Below are 24,035 nucleotides of genomic sequence, written 5' to 3'. Positions count from 1 at the left end.
ATAGAAGTCTTTATTCATACAGAACCTCCAGGAGAATTCAAGAGAATCTCAGTCTCCTCACAAGATGCTTTAAACTTCTTCATCACAAAGATAAAAATAAGCTATTAACTACAGTTTCAATTAATAACATTTAGAAATTGGTCAGTTAAATTTTCAGAACTATGTATTGACATCCCAACTAGCAGAACCTCTTCAAATATTCAAAGTTCAAGGATCAACTTTATTCACCGAATACATTTATATGGATTAGGAATTTGCTGTGGTGTGTTGGTCATGATGCGACCTGCAACAAAAACCAACAACATTCAACAATTATAAAGAGCAAAGAATTATATAAAACTAAAATTAGTGGTTAAAGGCCAGATGTTCAAAGTTCAAAGTACATATGTCACCATATACAACCCTGAAATTCATTTTCCTGTGGGCATACTCAGCAAATCTATTGACTAGTAACTATAACAGGATCAATGAAAGATCAATCAGCATGCAGAAGACAACAAACTGTGCAAATGCAAATATAAATAAATAGCAATAAATAACGAGAACATGAGACAATGAGATAAAGAGTCCTTAAAGTGAGATCATTGGTTGTGGGAACATCTCAATGGATGAACAAATTATTCCCTTTTGTTAAAGAGCCTGATGGTTGAGGGGAAGTAACTGTAACTGTTCTCGAACCTGATGGTGCAAGTCCTGGGGCTCTTGTACCAATAACATTATGGCAGCAGTGAGAAAGGGGCATGGCCTGGGTGGTGATGACCGCCGATGATGGATGCTGTTTTCCTGCAACAGTGTTCTGTGTAAATGAGCTCGATGGCTTTACCCGGAACGTACTGGGTCATGTCCACTACCGGAAATGTACTGGACCATATCCACTACCCGAAATGTACTGGGTAATATCCACTGTCCAGAACGTACTGGGTCATGTCCACTGCCCGGAATGTACTGGGTCATACCCACTGTCCGGAACGTACTGGGCCGTATCCACTACCGGAAATGTACTGGACCATATCCACTACCGGAAATGTACTGGGTCATGTCCACTGCCCGGAACGTACCGGGTCCTATCCACTGCCTGGAACGTACTGGGTCGCATCCACTACTTCTCATTACACAAACTTTTAATATCCCTATAGTACTTTCCAGAAGGGAACTTTCAATACTGGTGTCTATCCGAAAGCCGGATCACAAAAGATACAGCTTTAATTGCAGTGTCGAGGAATGGAGATTTCCAGATTCTGAGAGTGAGGATAAGGAAACGAGATATTGGGTTGACTGCTCAGATACAAGAGAAGAGAATACAACTAACTTCATGGAGAGGAATACACAACTAACCAGGAGGTTTAAATGTCCTGAACTGTGCATTACCTATCAGAGTAATAGCAGGAACATTCATCTATTGTCTTGCCTGGGACAGAATCATGATGTCCCACCCTCAGTGATTGGTTTCACCAGCCACACAGCATCGGTTGGAAGTGAAATTGTACACGTTTTACTCGATCTTACTTTACTTCACCTTAATTATGTTATTCGTAATGTCATAACACCAGAACAAGATTCTAACAGTAGCCACTTTCAGGGAGCTGTTAACTCAAACCCCAAGGTCCCTGATTTTGAGTCTTGCGGAACTGGGTTTGGCACTAGGTGGCTTCCACCCTAATGGGATTGGGACGAACAGTCCATGAGCAGGGTGGGTGGGATCCTTCATGAGGTGACTGGCCCTTTTCCGGCACTGTTCTGTATATAAGTCTTGGACGGTGGGCCGACTGGTGCCGGTGAAGCGCTGGGCAGTTGAGCCTTCTTGTCTGCCGCAGTGCACTTTCCGTACCGTGCAGTGATGCAGCTTGCCGGTAACTGGTAAACAGCTCACTGTCCTAGTGACAAAACCTTGGCGGTGGCAGGATATTCCACTGTCTCACAGCCTGAGTGCGGCTGTTGAGGCTACCCCAGTGAGCAACCACCCCAAAAACCTATTCCTGCTCCTGCAGTTGGTGGTGTTGGGATGTCAGGGGAAGGACCTGGAGTCACTGAAGATTCTTCAGGTGGAGATTTGGCCACTGCTGGCCCCGGAACAGGATCACTAGTCCTACAGGAGACGATGGATCCGTTTGCCCGAGGCATGTAATCCTACCCCCGCACCACCCTCTCCCGCCACAGTTTGCTGCTCGGGAACATTCCTGCAATGGTTTTGGGTTCCAAAAAATTACTTATTAAATATGGAGATGATATTGGTAAAAGGAATCTCTGAGGACGAGATGGTTGCTCACCTCTTTGTGGACTGTGGGCTTGTGGAGAGAGCTACTGGGGCCTACGTCACAGGTCATTGTGAATAGCTGTGTGACATCGGATTTGATCTACGGGCTGTTCCCAAGGACACACACGGAAACAAGCACCGCGTGCTGCTGGCAGATCATCAGCTCAGTGAAAGACACCCTCTGGTCTGCCCGAAACTCATTGGTCTGTCAACACGTTGAGACGTCGGTGAAAGAATGCTGCCGACCGGCACATTCCACACTGCAGGGGTACATGCTGAAGGACACACTGCAGCTGGGTGCAGCCACTGCAGGGGCTCATTGAGGAAGGACCACAGTCTGGAGCAGGAGGGGCAGGTTGGCTCTTCAGTTATTGTAGTAGGGTATCACCCCAGGGGGCCACATGAGTGCCAGCAGTGTTACTGAGATGCAGGAATGTTATAGAACAGTACTGCATGTATTAGAACAGTTATTACCCTACAACCATCAGGCTCCTGAAGTAGCATGGATAACTTCATTCACCTTTTAAAAAAGGCCTTAAGAATAAGCCCGAAAATTATAGGCTGGTGAGGCTGACATCAGTAGTGGGAAAGGTATTGGAAGGTTTTCTAAGGGACTGGATATATTGTAAGTATTTGGATGGATGGAGACTGATTAGGGATGCTCAACAAGGCTTTGTGCATGGTAGGTCGTGTCTAACCAATCTTAGAGTTTTTCGAGGAAGTTACCAGGAAAGCGGACGAAGGCGAGCAGTGGATGTTGTCTACGTGGACTTTGACAAGGTCCTGCATGGGAGGTTGGTCAGGAAGGTTCAGATGCTCAGCATTCAAGATGAGGTAGTGAATTGGATTAGACACAGGCTTAGCAGAAGAAGCCAATGAAGAGTACAGTCAACGAAACATCGATTGTACTTTCTTCATAGATGCTGCCTGGCTTGCTGAGTTCCTCCAGCATTTTGTGTGTGTTGCTCAGATTTCTAGCATCTGCAGATTTCCTCTTGTGTAGGATGTTGGGGAGGCTTAATTGGAGTATTGTGTGTAGTTTTGGTCACCGACCTACAGGAAAGATGTAAATAAAATTGAAAGTGTGCAGGAATATTTACAGGAACTTCAGGACCTGAGTTACAGGGAAAGATTGAATAGGTTTGGACTTTATTCCCTGGAGCGTAGAAGATTGAGGGGAGACTTGACAGAGGTGTACAGAATTATGAGGGCATAGATAGTATAAATGCTTTTCCCACTGAGGCTGGGTGAGACTGCCTTAGGAGTTTGTGAAGATTCAGCATGACATCTAAAACTTAGACAAATTTCTATAGACATACATGGAGAATATATTGACTGGCTGCATCATGACCCAGTACGGAAACGGCAATGCCTTTGAATGGAAAATCCTGCAAAAGTAGGGATACGACCAGTCCATCACAGGTAAAGCCCTTCCCACCATCGAGCGTATGTACATGGAGTGGTGTCTCAGGAAAGCAGCATCCATCGTCATCATCTGTTGTTTTGCTGTTCTGATGCACATGTGACAAATAAAGCAAATCTGCATTTCAACTTTTCAATGTGAGTTATGAATGGGGGCAGGGGGAATCTCATTGAAATCTTTTGAATGTTGAAAGTACCAGTTAGAGTGGACGTGGAGAGTATGTTTCCTGTAGTGGGAGAGTCCAGGACTTGAGGGCACAGCCTCAGAATAGATGGACATCCCTTTAGAACAAAAGTGAGGAGGAATGTCTTTAATCAATGGGGGAATTCATCGCCTTAGACAGTTATGGAGGCCAAGTCATTGGGTATATCACTCTCTCACGATGGTGTCTGAAAAGAGGATGCTGTCTAAGTTGCATGCCATCTTGGTCAATGTCTCCCATCCACTACATAATGTACTGGTTGGGCACAGGAGTACATTCAGTCTGAGACTCATTCCACCGAGATGCAACACAGAGCGTCACAGGAAGTCATTCCTGCCTGTGCCCATCAAACTTTACAACTCCTCCCTTGGAGGGTCAGACACCCTGAGCCAATAGGCTGGTCCTGGACTTATTTCATAATTTACTGGCATAATTTACATATTACTATTTAACTATTTATGGTTCTATTACTATTTATTATTTATGGTGCAACTGTAACGAAAACCAGTTTCCCCCGGGATCAATAAAATATGACTATGACTATATTTAAAGCGGAGGTTCATAGGTGGTTGATTAGTAAGGGTGTCTAAGGTTACAGGGAAAAAGCAGGAGAATGGAGTTGAGAGAGAAAATAAATCAGCCATGATTGAATTGCAGAGTAGATTCAATGGGCCTAATGGCCTAGATCTGTTCCTATGTCTTATGAAGCAACAAATGAGCAACTTAGAGGCAAAAATACAATTGGAGAGAGAACCTCTTCAGTTGCAAAACTGCTCTGAAAGTAGTACGTTATAATTTTATAACATCCAGTCTCTAGGTATTGTCCGCAGTGATGTGGACGGGTGACAAAGGAAACTCCTTGACGTTGGGATAACCTGGGAGCAGACGCTCATGCAGGCAGGAGGCACAAGAGCCAGTCAGTTGGCAAGCCTGGAATCTGGGGGTCAATACTGAAGATCATAGACCAAAAGCTGATCAGAGGTGTAGAAGTTCAAGACCGATGGCAGAAGCCTGGAGACCCAGAGACCTGTCCTGGAGTTGGAGGACTGTCTGTGTCTTTGCATGGGCGGAAAAGAGGCTTCTTTTGTTGTTTTGTTGCTTGTTATGTTCCGTGTTGTTCTGCTGAACATTGTAGGCATACTACAATGCTATATTGGCTCCAGAATGTGTGGACTGCCTACCCCCAGCACACACTCGGGTGTGTTGGTTGTTCACACAAACAATACCTTTCACTATATGTTTCAGTGTACATGTGACAAATTACAGGCAGTCCCCGGGTTACCCCAACACGATCCATTCCTAAGTCTGTCTTTACGTCGAATTTGTAGGTAAGTTGGAACAGGTACATACGGTTCTTATGTAGCGTCAGTTAGGCAAATGTCTGCCTTAGTATATAGTTTATATTTTACCTTTCTATGCAGAGCTTTTCTTTCTCTTGTCATAAGTGGCCTTGTAGCAGCTGAGGCACTCAGTAACTGTACGGTAAACTTTGGTGAACCTCTCTGTGTTAGAATCTTGCTCCTCTAACTTTGCCATCCCTGCTTCAATGAGACGAAAGACTTCAGCTAACTCTTTCATCAAAAACTTTTTCGGTTCTGGAGTTTTTAGGTCCCAGTCTTCTTCCTCAAATGCTATCATCACTTTATCCTTTAAAATTGTTCTGATTGTTGACCGACTGTAGCCTAACGTTTTTCCAATGACCGCCGGCGTTTCACCTCTTTCCAATCGCTTTATTATTTCCACTTTATTTTCAATTGTGATCGTTTTCCTTTTCTCTGATGCATCGCCAGCACTTGCATCAGATTTACGCTTTGGAGGCATGGTTACAAGGGTAAATAAGAGAAAATTTTAAACCAAGTACAAATTTACACACTCAACACAGTGTTAACGGCAACGTGAACGGACTTAAAATGGCGGACGGCGTTCTCCTTCCTTGAGCCGACAAACCGCTGAAGCCGCGCAATGTTTTCACGAGCGTCACAAAGTAGTGCGTGCGTTCGTTATTACGAACCATTGTACTTAACTCCAATTTTTAATATAATAGCTTTATGGCAGTCCATTCATAAGTATGAGTTGTCTAAGTCGGACATTCGTAACCCGGGGACTGCCTGTAATTAATTGGAATCTGAACCTGGTAGCACTGCACTAGGTCGGGATGTTGGAGTGGGTGGGTTTGTTTAGAGAAAGACCGGATGGAGTATTAGGTACAATGGCCTTTTCATTGTTGGAGGTTTCATTCAGACACTGATCCAATTACACCTCTGTTCAGTCCTTCATCCTGCTTTCCGTTCAACTGAGAGCAACAGTAGTTTCTTTATGTTGGTAACTGATAAAGTATTTAGAGTGATGACCCTTTCAACAGGAGTTGCCAGCTCTGGTTTGGCATATACAGTGTCTATAAAAAGTATTATGACATAAAAGTACCCCCCCCCCCGGAAGTTTTCCTGTTTTATTGTTTTACAACATTGAATCACATGGATTTAATTTGGTTTTTTGACACTGATCAACAGAAAAGACTCTTTTGTGTCAAAGTGAAGACAAATTTCTACAAATCTGTCTAAATGTATTACAATTATTGAACACCAAATAATTGATTGCATGATTACTCATCCCCTTCAAGTCAGTATTTAGTAGGTACACCTTCACTAACAATTACAGTCTTGAGTCTATGTGACTAGGTCTCTATCAGCTTTGCATATCTGGACTCTGCAATTTTTGCCCATTCTTCTTTACAAAACTGCTCAAGCTCTGTCAGATTGCATGGGGATCGTGAGTGAACAGCCCTTTTCAAGTCCAGCCACAAATTCTCAATTGGATTGAGGTCTGGACTCTGTCTTGGCCACTCCAGGCCATTAACTTTGTTGTTTTTAAGCCATTCCTGTGTAGCTTTAGCTTTATGCTTGAGGTCATTCTCTTGATGGAAAACATATCTTTTCCCAAGTCGCAGTTCTCTTGTAGATTACATCAGGTTTTCCACCAGGATTTCCCTGTCTGATGGCCAAAAAGTTCAATTTTGGTTTCATCAGACCACAGAACCTTCATCCAGCTAATATCAGAGAATCCCACATGCCTTCTGGCAAACTCTAGCCAAGATTTCAAGTTTTTTTCAACAGTGGCTTTCTCTTTGCCACTCTCCCATAAAGCTGGGACTGGTGAAGCACCCAGGCAACAGTTGTATGCGCAGTCTCAGTCACATCTCAGCCACTGAAGCTTGTAACTCCTCCAGAACTGTCATAGGTCTCTTGGTGGCCTTCCTCACTAGTCCCGTTCTTGTACGGTCACTAAGTATTTGAGGACAGCCTGCTCTAGGCAGATTTACCACTGTGCCATATTCCTTCCATTTCTTAATGACTGACTTAATTGTTCTCCAAGGGATATTCAGTGACCTGGAAATTTTCTTGTATCCATCCCCTGACTTGCGCTTTTCAATCACCTTTTTCACGGAGTTGCTCGGAGTGTTCTTTTGTCTTCACAGTGTAGTTTTTGCCAGGATACTGACTCACTAGCCAGGACCTTCCAGATACAGGTATATTTTCACTACAATCAATTGAAACACCTTGACAGCACACAGGTGGTCTCCAGTGAGGGTTAAGTGTGTGTGTGGGACCGTCCCCCAAGTGAGGGTCAGTGTGTGTGGGACTGTCCCCCAGTGAGGGTCGATGTGTGTGTGGGACTATGCCCCAGTGAGGGTCAGTGTGTGTGGGACCGTCCCTCAATGAGGGTCAGTGTGTGTGTGGGACCGTTCCCCGGTGAGGGTCAGTGTGTATGTGGGACTGTCCCCCAGTGAGGGTCAGTGTGTGTGTGTGGGACCATCCCCCAGTGAGGGTCAGTGTGTGTGTGTGGGACCATCCCCCGGTGAGGGTCAGTGTGTGTGTGGGACCGTTCCCCGGTGAGGGTCAGTGTGTATGTGGGACCATCCCCCAGTGAGGGTCAGTGTGTGTGTGTGGGACCATCCCCCAGTGAGGGTCAGTGTGTGTGTGGGACTGTCCACCTAGTGAGGGTCAGTGTGTGTGTGGGACCGTCCCCCCAGTGAGGGTCAGTGTGTGTGTGGGACTGCCCCCCAGTGAGGGTCAGTGTGTGTGTGGGACTGCCCCCCAGTGAGGGTCAATGTGTGTGTGTTGATCGTCCCCCAGTGAGGGTCAATGTGTGTGTGTTGATCGTCCCCCAGTGAGGGTCATTGTGTGTGTGGGACTGTCCCCCTAGTGAGGGTCAGTGTGTGTGTGTGTGGGACCGTCCCCCAGTGAGGGTCAATAGATGTGTGGGATCATCCCCCAGTGAGGGTCAGTGTGTGTGTGGGCCTGTCCCCTAGTGAGGGTCAGTGTGTGTGTGTGGGACCGTTCCCCAGTGAGGGTCAGTTTGTGTGTGGGACCGCTCCCCAGTGAGGGTCAGTTTGTGTGTGGGACTGTCCTCCAGTGAGGGTCAGTTTGTGTGTGGGACCGTTCCCTAGTGAATATCAGTTCGTGTGTGGGACCATCCCCCAGTGAGGGTCAGTGTGTGTGTGTGGGATCATCCCCCAGTGAGGGTCAGTGTGTGTGTGGGATCATCCCCCAGTGAGGGTCAGTGTGTGTGTGGGACTGTCCCGCAGTGAGGGTCAGTTTGTGTGTGGGACTGTCCCCCAGTGAGGGTCAGTGTGTGTGTGGGACCATTCCCCAGTGAGGGTCAGTTTGTGTGTGGGACCGTCCCCCAGTGAGGGTCAGTGTGTGTGTGGGACCGTCCCCCAGTGAGGGTCAGTGTGTGTGTGTGGGACCGTCCCCCAGTGAGAGTCAGTGGGTGTGTGGGACCCGTGCCCCAGTGAGGGTCAGTGTGTGTGTGTTGATCGTCCCCCAGTGAGGGTCAGTGTGTGTGTGTTGATCGTCCCCCAGTGAGGGTCAGTGTGTGTGTGGGACTGTCCCCCAGTGAGGGTCAGTTTGTGTGTGGGACTGTCCCCCAGTGAGGTCAGTGTGTGTGTGGGACCATTCCCCAGTGAGGGTCAGTTTGTGTGTGGGACTGTCCCCCAGTGAGGGTCAATTTGTGTGTGGGACCGTTCCCTAGTGAATATCAGTTCGTGTGTGGGACCATCCCCCAGTGAGGGTCAGTGTGTGTGTGTGGGATCATCCCCCAGTGAGGGTCAGTGTGTGTGTGGGATCATCCCCCAGGTCCCGCAGTGAGGGTCAGTTTGTGTGTGGGACTGTCCCCCAGTGAGGGTCAGTGTGTGTGTGGGACCATTCCCCAGTGAGGGTCAGTGTGTGTGTGGGACCGTCCCCCAGTGAGGGTCAGTGTGTGTGTGTGGGACCGTCCCCCAGTGAGGGTCAATGTGTGTGTGTTGATCGTCCCCCAGTGAGGGTCAGTGTGTGTGTGGGACCGTCCCCCAGTGAGAGTCAGTGGGTGTGTGGGACTCGTGCTCCAGTGAGGGTCAATGTGTGTGTGTTGATCGTCCCCCAGTGAGGCTCAGTGTGTGTGTGGGACTGTCCCCCAGTGAGGGTCAGCGTGTGTGGGACCCGTGCCCCAGTAACTTTTAGAGTCATAGAGAAGTAATGCCTCCTTCCATCGACCTGCACCAGGACCAAGGCCCTGAACATCCCTACAATCCATGTACCTATCCAAATTTCTCTTAAACGTTAACATCAAGTTTCATGGACCACTTGTGCTGGCAGCTCATTCCACACTGTCACGACTCTGAGTGAAGAAGTTTCCCCTGATGTTCCCCTTAAACTTCTCACCTTTCACCCTTAAGCCATGACCTCTGGTTGTAGTCCCACCCAACCTCAATGGAAAAAGCCTGCTTTTGTTTACCTCTATCAAATCTCCTTTCAATCTTCTATGTTCTAAAGAATAGTCCTAATTTGTTCAATCTTTCCTAATAACTCAGGTCCTCCAGACCTGGCAAGATCCTTGTAAATTTTCTGTGCTCTCTTTCAACCTTACATCTTTCCTGCAGGTAGGTGACCGATAGTGACACAGTACTCCAAATTAGATCTCGCCAACGTCTTATGCAACTTCAACATAACATCCCATCTCCTATACTCAATACATTGATTTATGAAGGCCAATGTGCCAAAAGCTTTCTTTACAACCTTGTCTACCTGTGATGCCTCTTTCAATGGTTCATTCCCAGATCCCTTTGTTTTACTGTACTCCTCAGTGCCCTACCATTCACTGTATAAGACCTACCCTGGTTGGTCCTATAAAAGTGCAAACACCTCACTCTTGTCTGTATCCCTGGAGCTACCCGTCAGACTAATTCTTCCCCACCCCTATCTCCTGGATCATTCCCACTCCTCCCACCTCCAATATTCTGATAAAAAGTAAACAATTGTTTCAGATTCATTTACTTATCACATGTACATCAAAACATACAGTGAGATGTGTTGTTTTCGTTAACAACCGACACATTCCAAGGATGTGGTGGTGGTGGGGGGCGGGGTGCAGACTGCAAATGTTGCCACATATTCCAGTGCCAGCACAGCGTGTCCACAATGTTCAGCAGCAACAACACAATCGGTATCAAAAGTACAAGACAACATCAGTAAAGCGAGCCCCTTTCCCACCTTCCCACCCACTCAGGTCTCCAACCCCAGGTAGGCCATGTTCGGGCCTCCATCCCTTGGCCCCGGATTCTCGGACTCACAGACATTGAGCCTCCAGTTTTGGACTTCATCCCAGGACGTCGATCCTGAACATCCGAAGGTAAAAGTGCTTCTTGATGTTCCCATTTATATTCTGGCTGCTTCTTGCAGTGGCAGCTGATGTTGAAAGACAGAGGGCTGGTCCTGGAGGGGTGGTGACCTTTTGCTTTTTCTGCGAAAGAGCAATTATCAGCTCCATTGTTTGTAGCTCACTGGCTCCCTGTTCTGACTGCTCACTTAACACAACAAAAGAAAGTATTTGCAATTGTTAACGGTCTTTCGTGTTGCAAAGGACTTGGCAACAAGTGAATTACTCTGGAGGCTGTGATGTAGATAGGCAGAGCAGGTCACCGGGGTCCATGTGAGTCCTGAGGGTCAAACCTGTGATCGCTGAGTCTTGGGGTTAATACCCAGAGTTCAGCAAAGTCTGAAGTTGGAAGGTCGATATCTCAGACATCCCATCCTGCAAAAACTCATTTCAGGGAGGTAGCACCATCAATTTGCGGAAGACTCCCAGACCTTCCATGATAGGTGGGGTGTCTGCAACAGAGTAGCTCCTTAGCAGCTGGCCAGCTAGTTTAAATAACATTAGCTATGCTAATGAACGAATGACACCTGTTAAACTCACCTCAACACGTCTTTTACAGTCTTAACCCACCATGGGCAATAGAAAAGTCACTGTTGCAAACGGTGCAGTGAGCAACACTGTCATTATTTTGACCCTTTTTAGGCAGGGGTACACTTTAGTGTAGTCTGGGGTGACGTACGTTTTATATTTTCTTTTTTTTTGTAACACTCTGCCATGGCGCGCTCTCGCTCTCTCTTGCTCGTGCTCTCTCTCTCGTGGTCGCTTGCTCGCTCTCTCACTTGCTTTCTCTCTCTCTCACTCACACACACTCTCGCGCTCCCGCTTGCTTTCTCTCTCTCACTTTCTCTTGCTTTCTCTTGTTTGCTCTCAAAAAAATTGATTTCCGTGATATTGTATATAATTTGCGGGCATCAGGGAGCCACTATTAATATGCGAGAGACTCCTGGAACTTCCGGGAGAGGTGGGATGTCTGATATCTGTAGCCCTGTGAGACCGAGTTAGTCTTTGGAGGTTGGAGGCCAGATATCTGTGAGTCTGTGGCCAAGAACTGCAGGCCTGGAGGTGGCCTGTTCTGGGGTTCAAGGCCTATCTGTGTGTGTAATTGGGTGGAAAAGGGACTTGATTTGATATTTTGTCATTGTTAGTACTGCTGTGTTGCAGCTTGTGTTGTTCTGTTGAACATTGTGGACATGCTACGTCAACGCTGGAATGTGTGGGGGCATTTGCGGACTGCCCCCAGCACATCCTTGGACTGTGTTGGTTGTTAACTCAAACGACATCTCACTATATGTTTTAATGTACATATGATAAATAAATGAATCTGAATCTAAGCAACTGATTTTTCACAAACCCAGGCTGTGAAAGAATTCCCAACTAGTAACCTATTAGTTAATGAAATTTATTAGGTATCGATCCAACAGGGAAATAAGAAACTCCTCCACTCTGTGCTTTGAAACTTGCTGCCACGGGCAGTGGTTGAGCTGAATAGCAAGTTGTCTAAGGGAAAGAGAATTCCTCATGATTGAGCACATGTGCAAGAAGCACTGCCACAAGAAAGCAGCATCCATCATCAGGGATACCCACCATCTGGGCCATGCAGCCACCATCAGGCAGGAGGTACAGGAGCCTCAAATCCTACACTACCAGTTTCAGGAACAGTTATTACCCTGCAACCATCAAGCATGGAAAACTTCACTTACCTCAGCACTGAACTCATTCCACATCTATGGACTCACTTTCAATGACTCTACAACTCGCGTTCTCAATACTAGTTACTACTTTTTTGTGTTTGCACAATTTTTCTTCTTTTGCTCAGAGGTTCTCAGTCTTTGTAGTTTTTCATTGATTCTACTGTGAATGCCTGCAAGAAAATGAATCTCAGGGTAGTATATAGTGACATAAACTTTATTTATTTAGAGATATAGCACGGGACAAGCCCTCTGGGCCCAGTGAACCGCACCACCCAACAATCCACCTACTTGACCGCGGCCTATTGCAGGACAATGTACAGTGACCTACTGCTCGGTATGTCTTTGGAATGTGGAAGGAAACTGGAGCACCCGGAGGAAACCCGCCCGCTCAGGCGAAGGACATATTAACTACTTATGTACTTTGATAATAAATTTGCTTTGAACTTTGAAGTAGCCTAGTACCTAAAGGAATAGAGGGTGGACAGTGTCACTGCAGGGCAAAGAGGCAGCGGGAGAAATACCAGCAGCCTCACACAGCGCAAACATTATTACAATGAGGCAAGTGTCCTATTTCTTTCCTCTATATTCATTATAATTCTTTGTTATTTTGACTAAAAATACAGGTAAATGGGATTAGAGATAAGTGGTTAGTGCTGTGTCACTTCATGGCATGGTGCTGGTGGAAGGCCTCTAGTTACCTACACAGTGGGCTTCACTCTGTGTATATTGGAGAGAAACTAGTCACAACAGCCTCCCAACTAAGCGTCTGAACCAGGCAGCTAGGAGAAAATATGGTTTATTTTAAGACCATATGCTTACTGTATGTGAGAATGCTGTTCTTGGACTAATATGTCAGCATTCAACACTGTAATTCCCTCCAGGCTCGACAAGAAGCTCAGAGACCTCGGCCTTCACCCTGCCTTGTGTAGTTGGATCCTAGACTTCCTGTCAGATTGTTGGCAGGTGGTAAGAGTGGGCTCCCTCACCTCTGCTCCTCTGACCCTCAACCCCTCAATACAGGAACCCCTCAAGACTGTGCTAAGCCCCCTCCTTTACTCTCTGTATAACCCATGACTGTGTCGCCACCCACAGCTTCAATCTGCTAATTAAATTTGCTGACAACACTACATTGATTGGCCTAATCTCAAATAATAACAAGTCATCACCCTGATAGAGTGGTGTCAAGTAAACAACCTCTCCCTCTATGTCGCAAAAACAAAGGATTTGATTGTGGATTACAGGAGGAATGGAGACAGGCTAACCCCCTACTGACATCCATGGATCTGGGGTTGAGAGGGTGAACAGCTTTAAATTCTTCGGCATACATATCACCGGGGATCTCACGTGGTCTGTACACACTGGCTGTGTGGTGAAAAAGGCACAACAGCGTCTCTTTCACCTCAGACGGTTGAGGAAGTTTGGTTTGGGCCCCCAACTCCTAAGAACTTTCTACAGGGGCACAATTGAGAGCATCCTGACTGGCTGCATCACTGCCTGGTATGGGAACTGTACTTCTCTCAATCACAGGACTCTGCAGAGAGTGGTGCAGACAGCTCAGCGCATCTGTAGATGTGAACTTCCCACTATTCAGGACATTTACAAAGACAGGTGTGTAAAAAGGGCCTGAAGGATCATTGGGGACCTGAGTCACCCCAACCACAAACTGTTCCAGTGGCTCCCATCCGGGAAACGGTACCACAGCATAAAAGCCAGGACCAACAGGCTCCGGGACAGCTTCTTCCACCCGGCTGTCAGACTGATTAATTCCTGCTGATACAACGGTATTTCTATGTTATATTGACTGTCCTGTTGTACATACTATTTATTATGTTACTATAAATTGCACATTTAGACGGAGACATAATGTAAAGATTTTTACTCCTTATGTATATGAAGGATGTAAGTAATAACTTCAATTCAATAAGACATAGGAGCCGAATGTGGTCATTCAGCCCATTGTGTCTGCTCTACCATTCCAACATGGCTGAGTTATTTTCCTTCTCAGCACCATTCTTCCCGTAACCTTTGACACACTTACTAATTAAGAACCTGTCACCCTCTGCTTTACATATACCCGACTTGCTCTCCACAGCTGTCTATGGCAATGAATTCCACAGATTCACCACTCTCTGGCTAAAGAAATTCCTCCTCATCTCTGCTCTATTCTGAGGCTGTGCCCTCTGGTCCAAGACTCTCCTACTATTGGGAACGTCCTCTCTATATCTAGGCCTATTAGGTGTGAACCTGTGACCAGGAGAAGGCTGTTCAGCTGTAAGAGGCATCACATCACACCTGGTAGCTGTACATGAGATCAGTTGCAGCCGTGGTTAAGTTGTTAGGGCACATCATAGCATAGCAGATAGCACAATTGCTTTACAGCATCAGCGACCACCCATCAGGGTCTGACTCCCACCTCTCTCTGTAATGAGTTTGTGCGTTCTCTCTGTAGCCATGTGGGTTTCCTCTGGGTGCTCCAGATTTTTCCCACACTCCATGATGTACGGGTTAGCGTTAGTAAATTATGGGCATGCTATGTTGGTGCTGAAAGTGTAGCGACACTTACAGAGTCCATTATTAAGGATGAGGTTTTCGGGGTACTTGGAGACTAATGATAACATAAATCAAAGTCAGCATGGTTTCTGTAAATGGAAAACTTGCATGACAAATATGCTAGAATTCTTCGAGGAGGTATCAGCAGGGTGGACAAAGGAGAGGTAGTAGATGTCATTTACTTGGATTTTCAGAAAACATTTGATAAAGTGCCACACATGAGGCTGCTTAACAAGATAAAATCCTATGGCGTTACAGGAAAGATACTGGCATGGATAGAGGAATGGGTGACAGGCAAGAGGCAGTGAGTGGGAATAAAGGGGGCCTTTTCTGGTTGGCTGTTGTGACTAGTGGTGTTCCTCAGGGGTCACTTTTCACATTGTTTGTCATTGATTTGGATAATGAAATTGATGGTTTTGTTGCAAAGTTTGTGGATGATACAAAGGTAGGTGGAGGGGTAGGTAGCACTGAGGAAGCAATGCGATTGCAGTAGGACTTCGACAAATTGGAAGAATGGGCAAAAAAGTAACAGATGGAATACAGTGTTGGGAAGTGTACAATAAAGCTTTTTGGTAAAAGGAACAATAGTGCAGACTGTTATCTAAATGGGGAGAAGGTTCAAACATCAGAGGTGCAGAGGAACTTAGGAGTCCCTCTTGCAAGACTCCCAGAAGGTTAATTTACAGGTTGCGTCTGTGGTAAAGAAGGCAAATGCAAGGGGGATAGAATATAAAAGCAAGGAGATAATGTTGAGGCTTAATAAGACACTAATCAGGCTGCACTTGGAGTTTTGTCAACAGTTTCAGGCCCCATATCTCAGAAGGATGTGTTCTCATTGGAGAGAGTCCAGAAGAGGTTCACGAGGATGATATTTTTTAAGCAAGAGAGTCGTGGATCTGCGGAATGCTCTGCCACAGACTGCGGTGGAGGCCAAATGCATGGGTATATTTAAAGTGGAAGATAGTTTCCTGATCGGTCAGGGCATCAAAGGATATGGTGAGAAGGCAAGTGTATGGGGTTCAATGGGACCCGGGATCAGCCATGATGGAAGGTGGAGCAGACTCGATGGGCTGAATGGCCTAATTCTGCTCCTATGTCATATGGCCTGAGCAATAAATATCGAGAACATGAGATGAAGTGTCCTTGAAAGTGAGGCCATAGGTTGTGGGAAAATTTAAATGATGGGGCCAATGATGTTTGGTTCAAGAGCCTGATGGTTCAGGGGTGATAACTGTTCCCAAACCTGGTGGTGAGTCCTGAGGTTCCTGTACCTTCTTCCTAATGGCAGCAGTGAGAAAAGAGCATGTCCTGGGTGGTGGGGGTCCCTGATGATGGATGCTGCTTTCTTGTGACAGTTTTTCATGTAGACGTACTCAATGGGAGGGAGGGCTTTACCTATGATGGATTGGGCTGTATCCACTACCTTTTGTAGGATTTTCTGTTCAAGGGCATTGGCGTTTCCATACTAGGCTGTGATGAAACCAGTGAGTATACTCTCCACTGCGCATCTAGAGAAGTTTGTCAAAGTTTTAAATGTCATTGCAAATCTGTGTGGGTGTGACATTTGCACTGTTGACAGGTTGTGATGGATACCCAGAGGAGTCCAGATAGGGCAATCACTTCGCAGTTTGTCTAGGGAAAGTCAGCAAATGGCCATACGTGTTGCCATGGTCACTGTTTAAAACTGCAGGCAATAACTTAGGTGGCAGAAGCCTCAAACTTAATACGACCCCATGGAACTTAATCGTGGTTGTTTACAGAGTAAATATCTCTGGGCATTCAGTAACCAGGGGAGTGGTCTGAGCTGGTGTATCTGGTTTACTCCAGCCGCTGCTCGCTTGGACTGTTAATGTCCATTTGTAATGTAATGCTTCCTTCGAAACTGTTCGTCACTGCTGTCTCAATGCCAACAGTGAGAGTACAGCCCTTCAGTCATTAGTAAATATGCTGAATAGCTCAGCTCCCAACTCTAATAAAGAGATTTAAAGATTAGCTTTATATGTCATCATGCAAACACGAGGAATTCTGCAGATGCTGGAATTTCAAGCAACACACATCAAAGTTGCTGGTGAACGCAGCAGGCCAGGCAGCATCTCTAGGAAGAGGTACAGTCGACGTTTCAGGCCGAGACCCTTCATCAGGACTAACTGAAGGAAGAGCTAGTAAGAGATTTGAAAGTTGGAGGGGGAGGGGGAGATCCAAAATGATAGGAGAAGACAGGAGGGGGAGGGATGGAGCAAAGAGCTGGACAGGTGATTGGCAAAAGGGATATGAGAGGATCATGGGACAGGAGGCCCCGGGAGAAGGAAAAGGGGGAGGGGGGGGAACCGAAGGATGGGCAAGGGGTATAGTCAGAGGGACAGAGGGAGAAAAAGGAGAGAGAGAAAAAGAATGTGTGTATATAAATAAATAATGGATGCGGTACGAGGGGCAGGTGGGGCATTAGCGGAAGTTTGAGAAGTCAATGTTCATGCCATCAGGTTGGAGGCTACCCAGAGGTTCTCCATCACACCCAGACCATCTCCACCAAGCTGTAGTAGATGGTTCCACTGAAAACTGGCACTCTACAGAATACCCTCTCCAACAACCAAGTCAGCCTGCTAGGAGAGTGAGGTTAACTGCAGGGGTCAGAGGTCCTTGCGACCCCAGTACAAAGTCCCATAATCAGCGAGCTTTGGGGTCGATACTGAAGGTCGTAGCCAGCAGGTCCAAGCCTGACGTTGGCGTGTCCGGAAGTTGATCACTGATGGTTGAAACCCTTGGGATGGCATGTCCGGATGTTGGAGGCCTGATGTCTGCAAGTCCGGCTCAGGCCTGGAGGCAGCCTGTCCTGGTGTTGGATGCTTTTCTCTGTGGGTGTGTGTGAGGGAGGAAATTGGGTTTTTTTTGCTGCTGTTATTTTGATTTTGTTGTTGTTGTTGTAGCTTGTTTTGTTCTGCCAAGCATGATAAGCATGTTATTTTGACGCCGGAATGTGTGGCGACACTTACAAGCTGCCCTCAGCACATCCTCAGCTTGTGTTGGTTGCTGACACAAATGACGCACTTTACTGAATGTTTCCACGTACACGTGATAAATAAATCCTAATTGAGCAGCTGTTGCCACAGAGCAACACTTCACACACAATGAGCAGACAGCCGCCAGTTCTGATGCCTCACCCTCTCCAGGACCCATTGTGTGTTCACTCAGTGTATGTCATTTATAAAGGTGGCTGTTTGATGTCAGTATGGACTCGTTGGACCTTGTTCCGTACTCTGTCTGCCTGTAATTCTAACTTCCCATTGTTGGACCTCATTCCATACTGTGTCTGTCTGGAATCCTCACTTCCCATTGTTGGACCTCATTCCATACTCTGTCTGTCTGGAATCCTCACTTCCCATCATTGGTCCTGGTTCCGTACTCTGTCTGCCTGTAATTCTAACTTCCCATCATTGGAATTGGTTCTGTACTGTGTCTGTCTGTAATTTGAACTTCCCGTTACTGTTCTTCTTTTTAGTTCTGCTTAATATTGAATCCTTCAGATCTGCTAATGTTGCTCAAGTCCACAGTAGTTACTGCCAAATCTACTGTGCGTGATGCAGATCCACACTCCCCCAAGGCCTGATTAACGCTTGGCGATGAGCAAACCATCAGGCAAATGGAGGAAATTTACTGGAGATGTCAGGGCTTGTTTTTTAGCACAGATTTCCCACTCCCCACCCACTTTCCCTCTTTTTCCATCTGCCTCCAACATGATGGTAAAAAAATCAATTTCTCTAGCTTCTGGTAATTTCTCCCCTTCCTCCTTCTCTCTTTCTCCATTCTCTATTCTGGTTCCCCTCTCACCCCTTCTCTTCTCCTCACCTGCCCATCACCTCTGGTGTCCCTCCTCCTTCTCTTTCTCTCATGGTCCAGTTTTCCCTCCTATTAGATTCCTTCTTTAGCTGTTTACCTCTTCCACCTATCATCTACTTGGCTACAACCCATCTTGCCCCATCCACCTTCTCCCTCACCTGGTCTCACCTATCCCCTGCCAGCTTGTAGTCCTCTCTCTTCTCCCACCTTTTACTCTGGCTTCTGCTGCCTTCTTTTCCAGTACTGTTGAAGGGTCACGGCCCAAAATCTTGACTATTTATTCCTTTCCATAGATGCTGCCTGACCTGCAGAGTTCCTCTAACATTTTGTGTGTGTTGCTCTGGATTTCCAGCATCTGCAGAATCTTTTGTGTTTATGAGAGAGATGGGTGCCTGCAATGTACTAACAGGGGTGCTGGTAGAGGTAGGTATATTAGGAACATTTAAGATTAATTGGATGTAAGGAAAATGGAGGGTTGTTGGTGATGTAGGAGAAAAGGTTTAGACTGATGGGGGAGAAAGTTTAGACTGATTGGGGAGAAGGTTTAGATTGATTGTGGAGAAGGTTTAGACCGATTGGGGAGAAGGTTTAGACCGATTGGGGAGAAGGTTTGGACTGATTGGGGAGAAGGTTAACGTAGGTTAGCATAACATTGTGGGCCGGGTGGTGGCCAGGGTTTGGAGCTCATACCTGGGTATAGGTCAAGGACGCTGCAGGGAAACAGGTCTGCAAGGAAGGTGCAGTGCTGATTCCCCCTTGGAAGGGTGGAAACAATTCTTGAGTACAAGGTCAATAACAGAGTTCTTAACAATGTGGAGGAAAGGAGGCTCTTGCAGTCCACATCCAAAGATCCTGCAAAGTTGCTGCCCAAGTTGATAGGTGGTTAAGAAGGCATATGTTGTGATGATCCTCGTCAGTAAGGGGACTTGGTTCAAGAGCCACAGGGTAACGTTGCAGCTCTGTAAAACTCTGGTTAGACCACACTTGTAGTATTGGCTCAGTTCTGGTTGCCTCATTATAGAAAGGATATGGAAGCTTTAGAGAGGGTGCAGAGAAGATTTACCAGGATGCTGCCTGGATTAGAGAGCATATCTTATGAGGAAAGGTTGGGCGAGCTGGGACTTTTCTCTTCAGAGTGAAGGAGGATAAAAGGTGACTTGGTAGAGGTGTACAAGATGATAAGAGGCATAGATCAAGTGGACAATCAGTCCTTTTCCCAGGGTGGAAATACCTAAATCGAGGGGGAGGGTGATGTCAGAGGTAGGCTTTTTACACAGAGAAAGGTGGGTATGTAGAACACCTTGTCAGGGGTTGAGGCAGACACATAAAGGACATTTAGAGAGTTTTAGATTGGCAAATAGAGGTCCATATGGTTAGATTGAGCTTATAGAAGAAGAAAGCCCTTAACTCTGAGTGGAGTCATCGGGACGCTGTCATTTGACGGCGTTTTTTTAAGCAGGCTTTATTTTTACGAGGTCAAGTTGCTAGCTCGACACTCAACCCCGCATCGATGGAAAGCGTGCAAGGGAGCCGGCTGGATCCGAACTCGGGAGCCTTCACTTCAAAGTCTGGTGCTGATGCCACTACACCACCAGCCGGCCAAGATTGATAGAGTAGGTTAAAAGATTAGCACAACACCATGGGCCGAATGGCCTGTACGTTCTATGCCTGCGGGAGGACAAATCTGGAGAGAGTTGTATTCTGTGTACATAATTAATGTACTTTGAAGCAGTCCTCTCAGATCCATGTCGTGCAGCCGACAGAGGACAGCACATTTTAAGCAACAGTTAATAGGGTTTCGAACTGGAGAAGAGCGGGTCTTGTCCACAATCGAATAAACGTTGGAAAACCGCAGCTGGTCAGGCAGCACCTATGGAGGGAGAAACGGATCTGATGTTTTGGGCCACTAGTTCCAGTGAAAGGTGAGTGATACAAGGCAGGAGCTACCTTGCTCCCTGTAGACTCTTCCGAGCTCTTCTCATGGATTCTCATGTCTCCTGTCTTGGCAGCGTTTTGCTTGGTTTCAACACAACATGTTAGGAGCTATTTCTCATCCGTGCTTGTCTGACATGATTTCATGGACAGCTTAATAAACATGCTTAGTAGGAACTCGAGAGGGCAGATTTCCAGGTCTACGTCCCCTTCCATGTTCCCAAAATAGCCAGTGAAATGCAGATTCAGAATCAGGTTTAACCACTGGCGTATGTCATGAAATTTGTTGTTTTGTGGCAACAGTTGGTTGAAATGTATAACAAATCTGTAAAATACAGTAAGAGGTGTATATATATATATATATATATTTAAACAGTTAAATTTAATAAGTAGCGTGAAAATTAAAACAAATTTAAAAGTAGTGAGGTAGTGTTCATGGGTTCAGCGCCCATTCAGAAATCTGATGGTGGAGGGGAAGAAGCTGTTCCTGACAATGGACAAGTTGACGGCGCTAGCCGGGAGTCAGAGAACATTTCAGGAGAGCAGTGTTATGTGTTTTACTGAAACATGGCTGCACGACAATATACCCGACCAAAACTTTTCAATGGAGGGCTTCCAGATCGTTCAGTCTGACCAGAAGTGCACTGAGAGCGGTAAGCGTAAAGGAGTCGGGGGCTTACTGTTCTGGTTAACAACAGATGATGCAATCCTGGTCATATTACGATCGAGGAACGTGTTTGTAGCCCGGATATTGAACTTTTTGCTCTTGGACTCCGGCCATATTCCACCGAGATACAACACTGGGTGTTCCTGCCTGTGGACATCGAACTTTGCAGCTCCTTGCGTAGAGGGTCAGACACCCTGAGCCAGTAGGCTGGTCCTGGACTTATTTCCATCTGGCATAGTTTGCATATTGTTGTTTGATTGTTTGTAGTTTTTGTATTGCTATATTTATGCTCTATTCTTGGTTGGTGCAGCTGTAACAAAACCCAATTTCCCTCAGGATCAATAAAGTATGTCTATCTATCTATCTGAATCATTGAGTGTGTGCCTTCAGGCTCCTGTACCTTCTCCCTGATGGTAGCAATGAGGAGAGGAATGTCCTGAGTGATGGGGGTCCTTAATAACGGACGTTGCCTTTCTGAGGCACTGCTCTTTGAAGATGTCTTGGATGTTCAGGAGGCCAGTGCTCAGGATGGAGCTGAGTAAATTTACAACTTTCTGCAGCCTTTTCCAATCCTGTGCAGTAGCCACTGCACACCCCCCCCCCACCCACCACCCATGCAGCTAGTTAGAATGCTCTCCACGATACATCTAAAGAAATTTGTAAGTGTGTTTGGTAACATACCAAATCTTCTCGAACTCCTACTGAAATGTAGCTGCTGTTGTGCCTTCTTTGAAACTGCATCGATATGTTGGGCCCAGGTTAGATCTTCAGAGATATTGACATCCAGGAACTTGAAATTACTCACTCTCTCCACTTCTGATCCCTGTGGGAGGACTGGTGTGTGTTCCCTCATCTTACCCTCTCTGGAGTCCCAATCAATTCTACGGTGTCACTGATGTTGATTGCGAGGTTGTTGCTGTGACATCACTCAGCTGGCTGATCTATCTCACTGCCGTACGCCTCCTTGTCATCATCTGAAATTCCACCAACATCAGCAAACTTATAGATGGCATCTGAGCTGTGCCTGGCCACATAGTCATTGGTGTAGAGAGAGTAGAGCAATGAGCTAAGCACACATCCTTGTGGTGTGTAAGTTGCAGAGGGAGGTACAGAGGCCCAAGTTTTGGAGCTTTTTGATCAGAACTCTAGGAATGTTTGTGTTACATGCTGAGCTGTAGTTAATAAACTGCAGTCTGACACATTGTCCAGGTACAGTACTCAAAGAGGCAATGAGACTGCATCCACTGTAGACCTATTGTGGTGATAGGAAGATTGCAGCGGGTCCAGGTCTTTCCTGAGTCAGGAGTTAGTTCTGGACATAACCAGCCTCTCAAAGCTCCTCAGCACCGTAGATGTGAGTGTCACTCGATGGTAGTTGATAAGGCAGTTCACCCTGCTCTTGGGCACCATTATGATTGTTGCCCTTTTGCAGCAGGTGGCAACTTGTGAGTTCTGACACGGGACTGCTGAATGGTCTGTGAACACTACCTTACTATTTTTCACTCTCTTTGATCTGTTTATTTATTTATTTGATATTTCTATTGTAACTTGTGTGGTTTGCACCGTACTGAGGATAAGAGGTGACTTGATAGAGGTGTACAAGTTGATAAGAGGCATAGGTTGGGTGGATAGATATATAGAATGATAGACAGTATCACAATACTCCAGACATGGTCTGATCAATGCTTTATAAAGCCTCAGTCTTATCTTAGTACTCAGCAGGTCAGGCAGCATCTACAAAGGAGAATAAATGGTTGACATTTTGGTCAAGACCTTGCATCAGGACCTCCAGGAAGGGTCTTGGCTCAAAACGTTGACTGCTAATTCCCCTCCATAGATGCTGTCTGACCTGCTGAGTTCCTCCAGCATTGTGTGTGTTGCTGAGAAATCTCAGGACAGAAAGCTAAAGAATCACCCTGAGACAACAGCAATTCTCACTGCCTGCCACCAAATTTCAGAGTTGGTTTCGTACGGAAAGTTCTCCTGACAATACAAGTGAAATTTCTTTTTATTGTAATCTTTAAAGTAAGATGCTACTTCAGAGTGGGTCAGGACGATCCTGGTGCAATCTGCGTTGGGTGCTTGTACCCTGTGTCAGCGGGAGATGGTGTTCGGGATTTGTTCATCCCCTGGTACCGCGCCCCTGGAGCTGGGATTACCAGTGCTGCTTGGTCACCGCTCTGGCAAGGGGGTGGGCTCATTCAAAGCGGCGCAGGTGGTTGTAGAGCGACTGGACGTAGGTGAAGACACACATGGGGTCGGGCTTGTTCCCCATCGCCATCATATCCTCCACTTCAATTAGCCTGTCGCAGTGTGCCAGCTTCCTGTAACATGAGAAAAAACAAGACTCTGACTCCTACAGCACTTCCCCAGCCTCTGCCGACATTACAATACCTCGGGGTTGTCCCTGAGGGAGAGGGAGCCTGTCAGGCGGCTGTCTCTGCAGGGCAAGGTTCTGGAGAGTGGTGTGATAATGACCGGTGGTCCAGGTTTGGTGGTGGTCGTTGAAGGACAGTGACAGCCAGAGCCTCAGGGGAGCTCTCCTGCCTTCCAGCATGGTGGGAATAACCTCCCGAGAGGGGAGGAGACTGTATTTAACTTCCCAAAAATGGTCCCTCAAATGTTGCTGGCATTGGAGGTGTTGGACTTGTGGAATGAAGCTCAAATCCATGACCCCTTCAGGCAGGACCATAAAACATGGGAGTAGAATGAGACCATTCAGCCCATCGAGTTTTCTCCATCGTTCCATCATGGCTTTTATTATCCCTCTCAAACCCATTCTCCCTCCG

The 24,035-nt window shown here is 46.5% G+C and overlaps 1 protein-coding gene across 2 annotated transcripts in view; it reads right to left on the bottom strand.

Moving 5' to 3' along the window:
• Positions 1 to 23,236: 23,236 nt before the first annotated feature.
• The window catches only part of smtnl (smoothelin, like), a 36,216-nt gene continuing 35,417 nt past the window's right edge, over positions 23,237 to 24,035 (bottom strand). The window contains exon 8 of one of the 2 annotated variants that reach the window (XM_072242869.1): positions 23,237 to 23,570. In XM_072242869.1, coding sequence (XP_072098970.1) covers positions 23,444 to 23,570 — 127 coding nt within the window. In that variant the 3' untranslated portion in view covers positions 23,237 to 23,443. The remainder of the gene's footprint in view (positions 23,571 to 24,035) is intronic. The other variant, XM_072242870.1, reaches the window with a different exon arrangement.

This window comes from Mobula birostris, chromosome 25 (assembly GCF_030028105.1).
Source record: "Mobula birostris isolate sMobBir1 chromosome 25, sMobBir1.hap1, whole genome shotgun sequence".
Taxonomy (NCBI): Eukaryota; Metazoa; Chordata; class Chondrichthyes; order Myliobatiformes; family Myliobatidae; genus Mobula; species Mobula birostris.
This window is presented reverse-complemented; position numbering and strand designations above follow the sequence as displayed.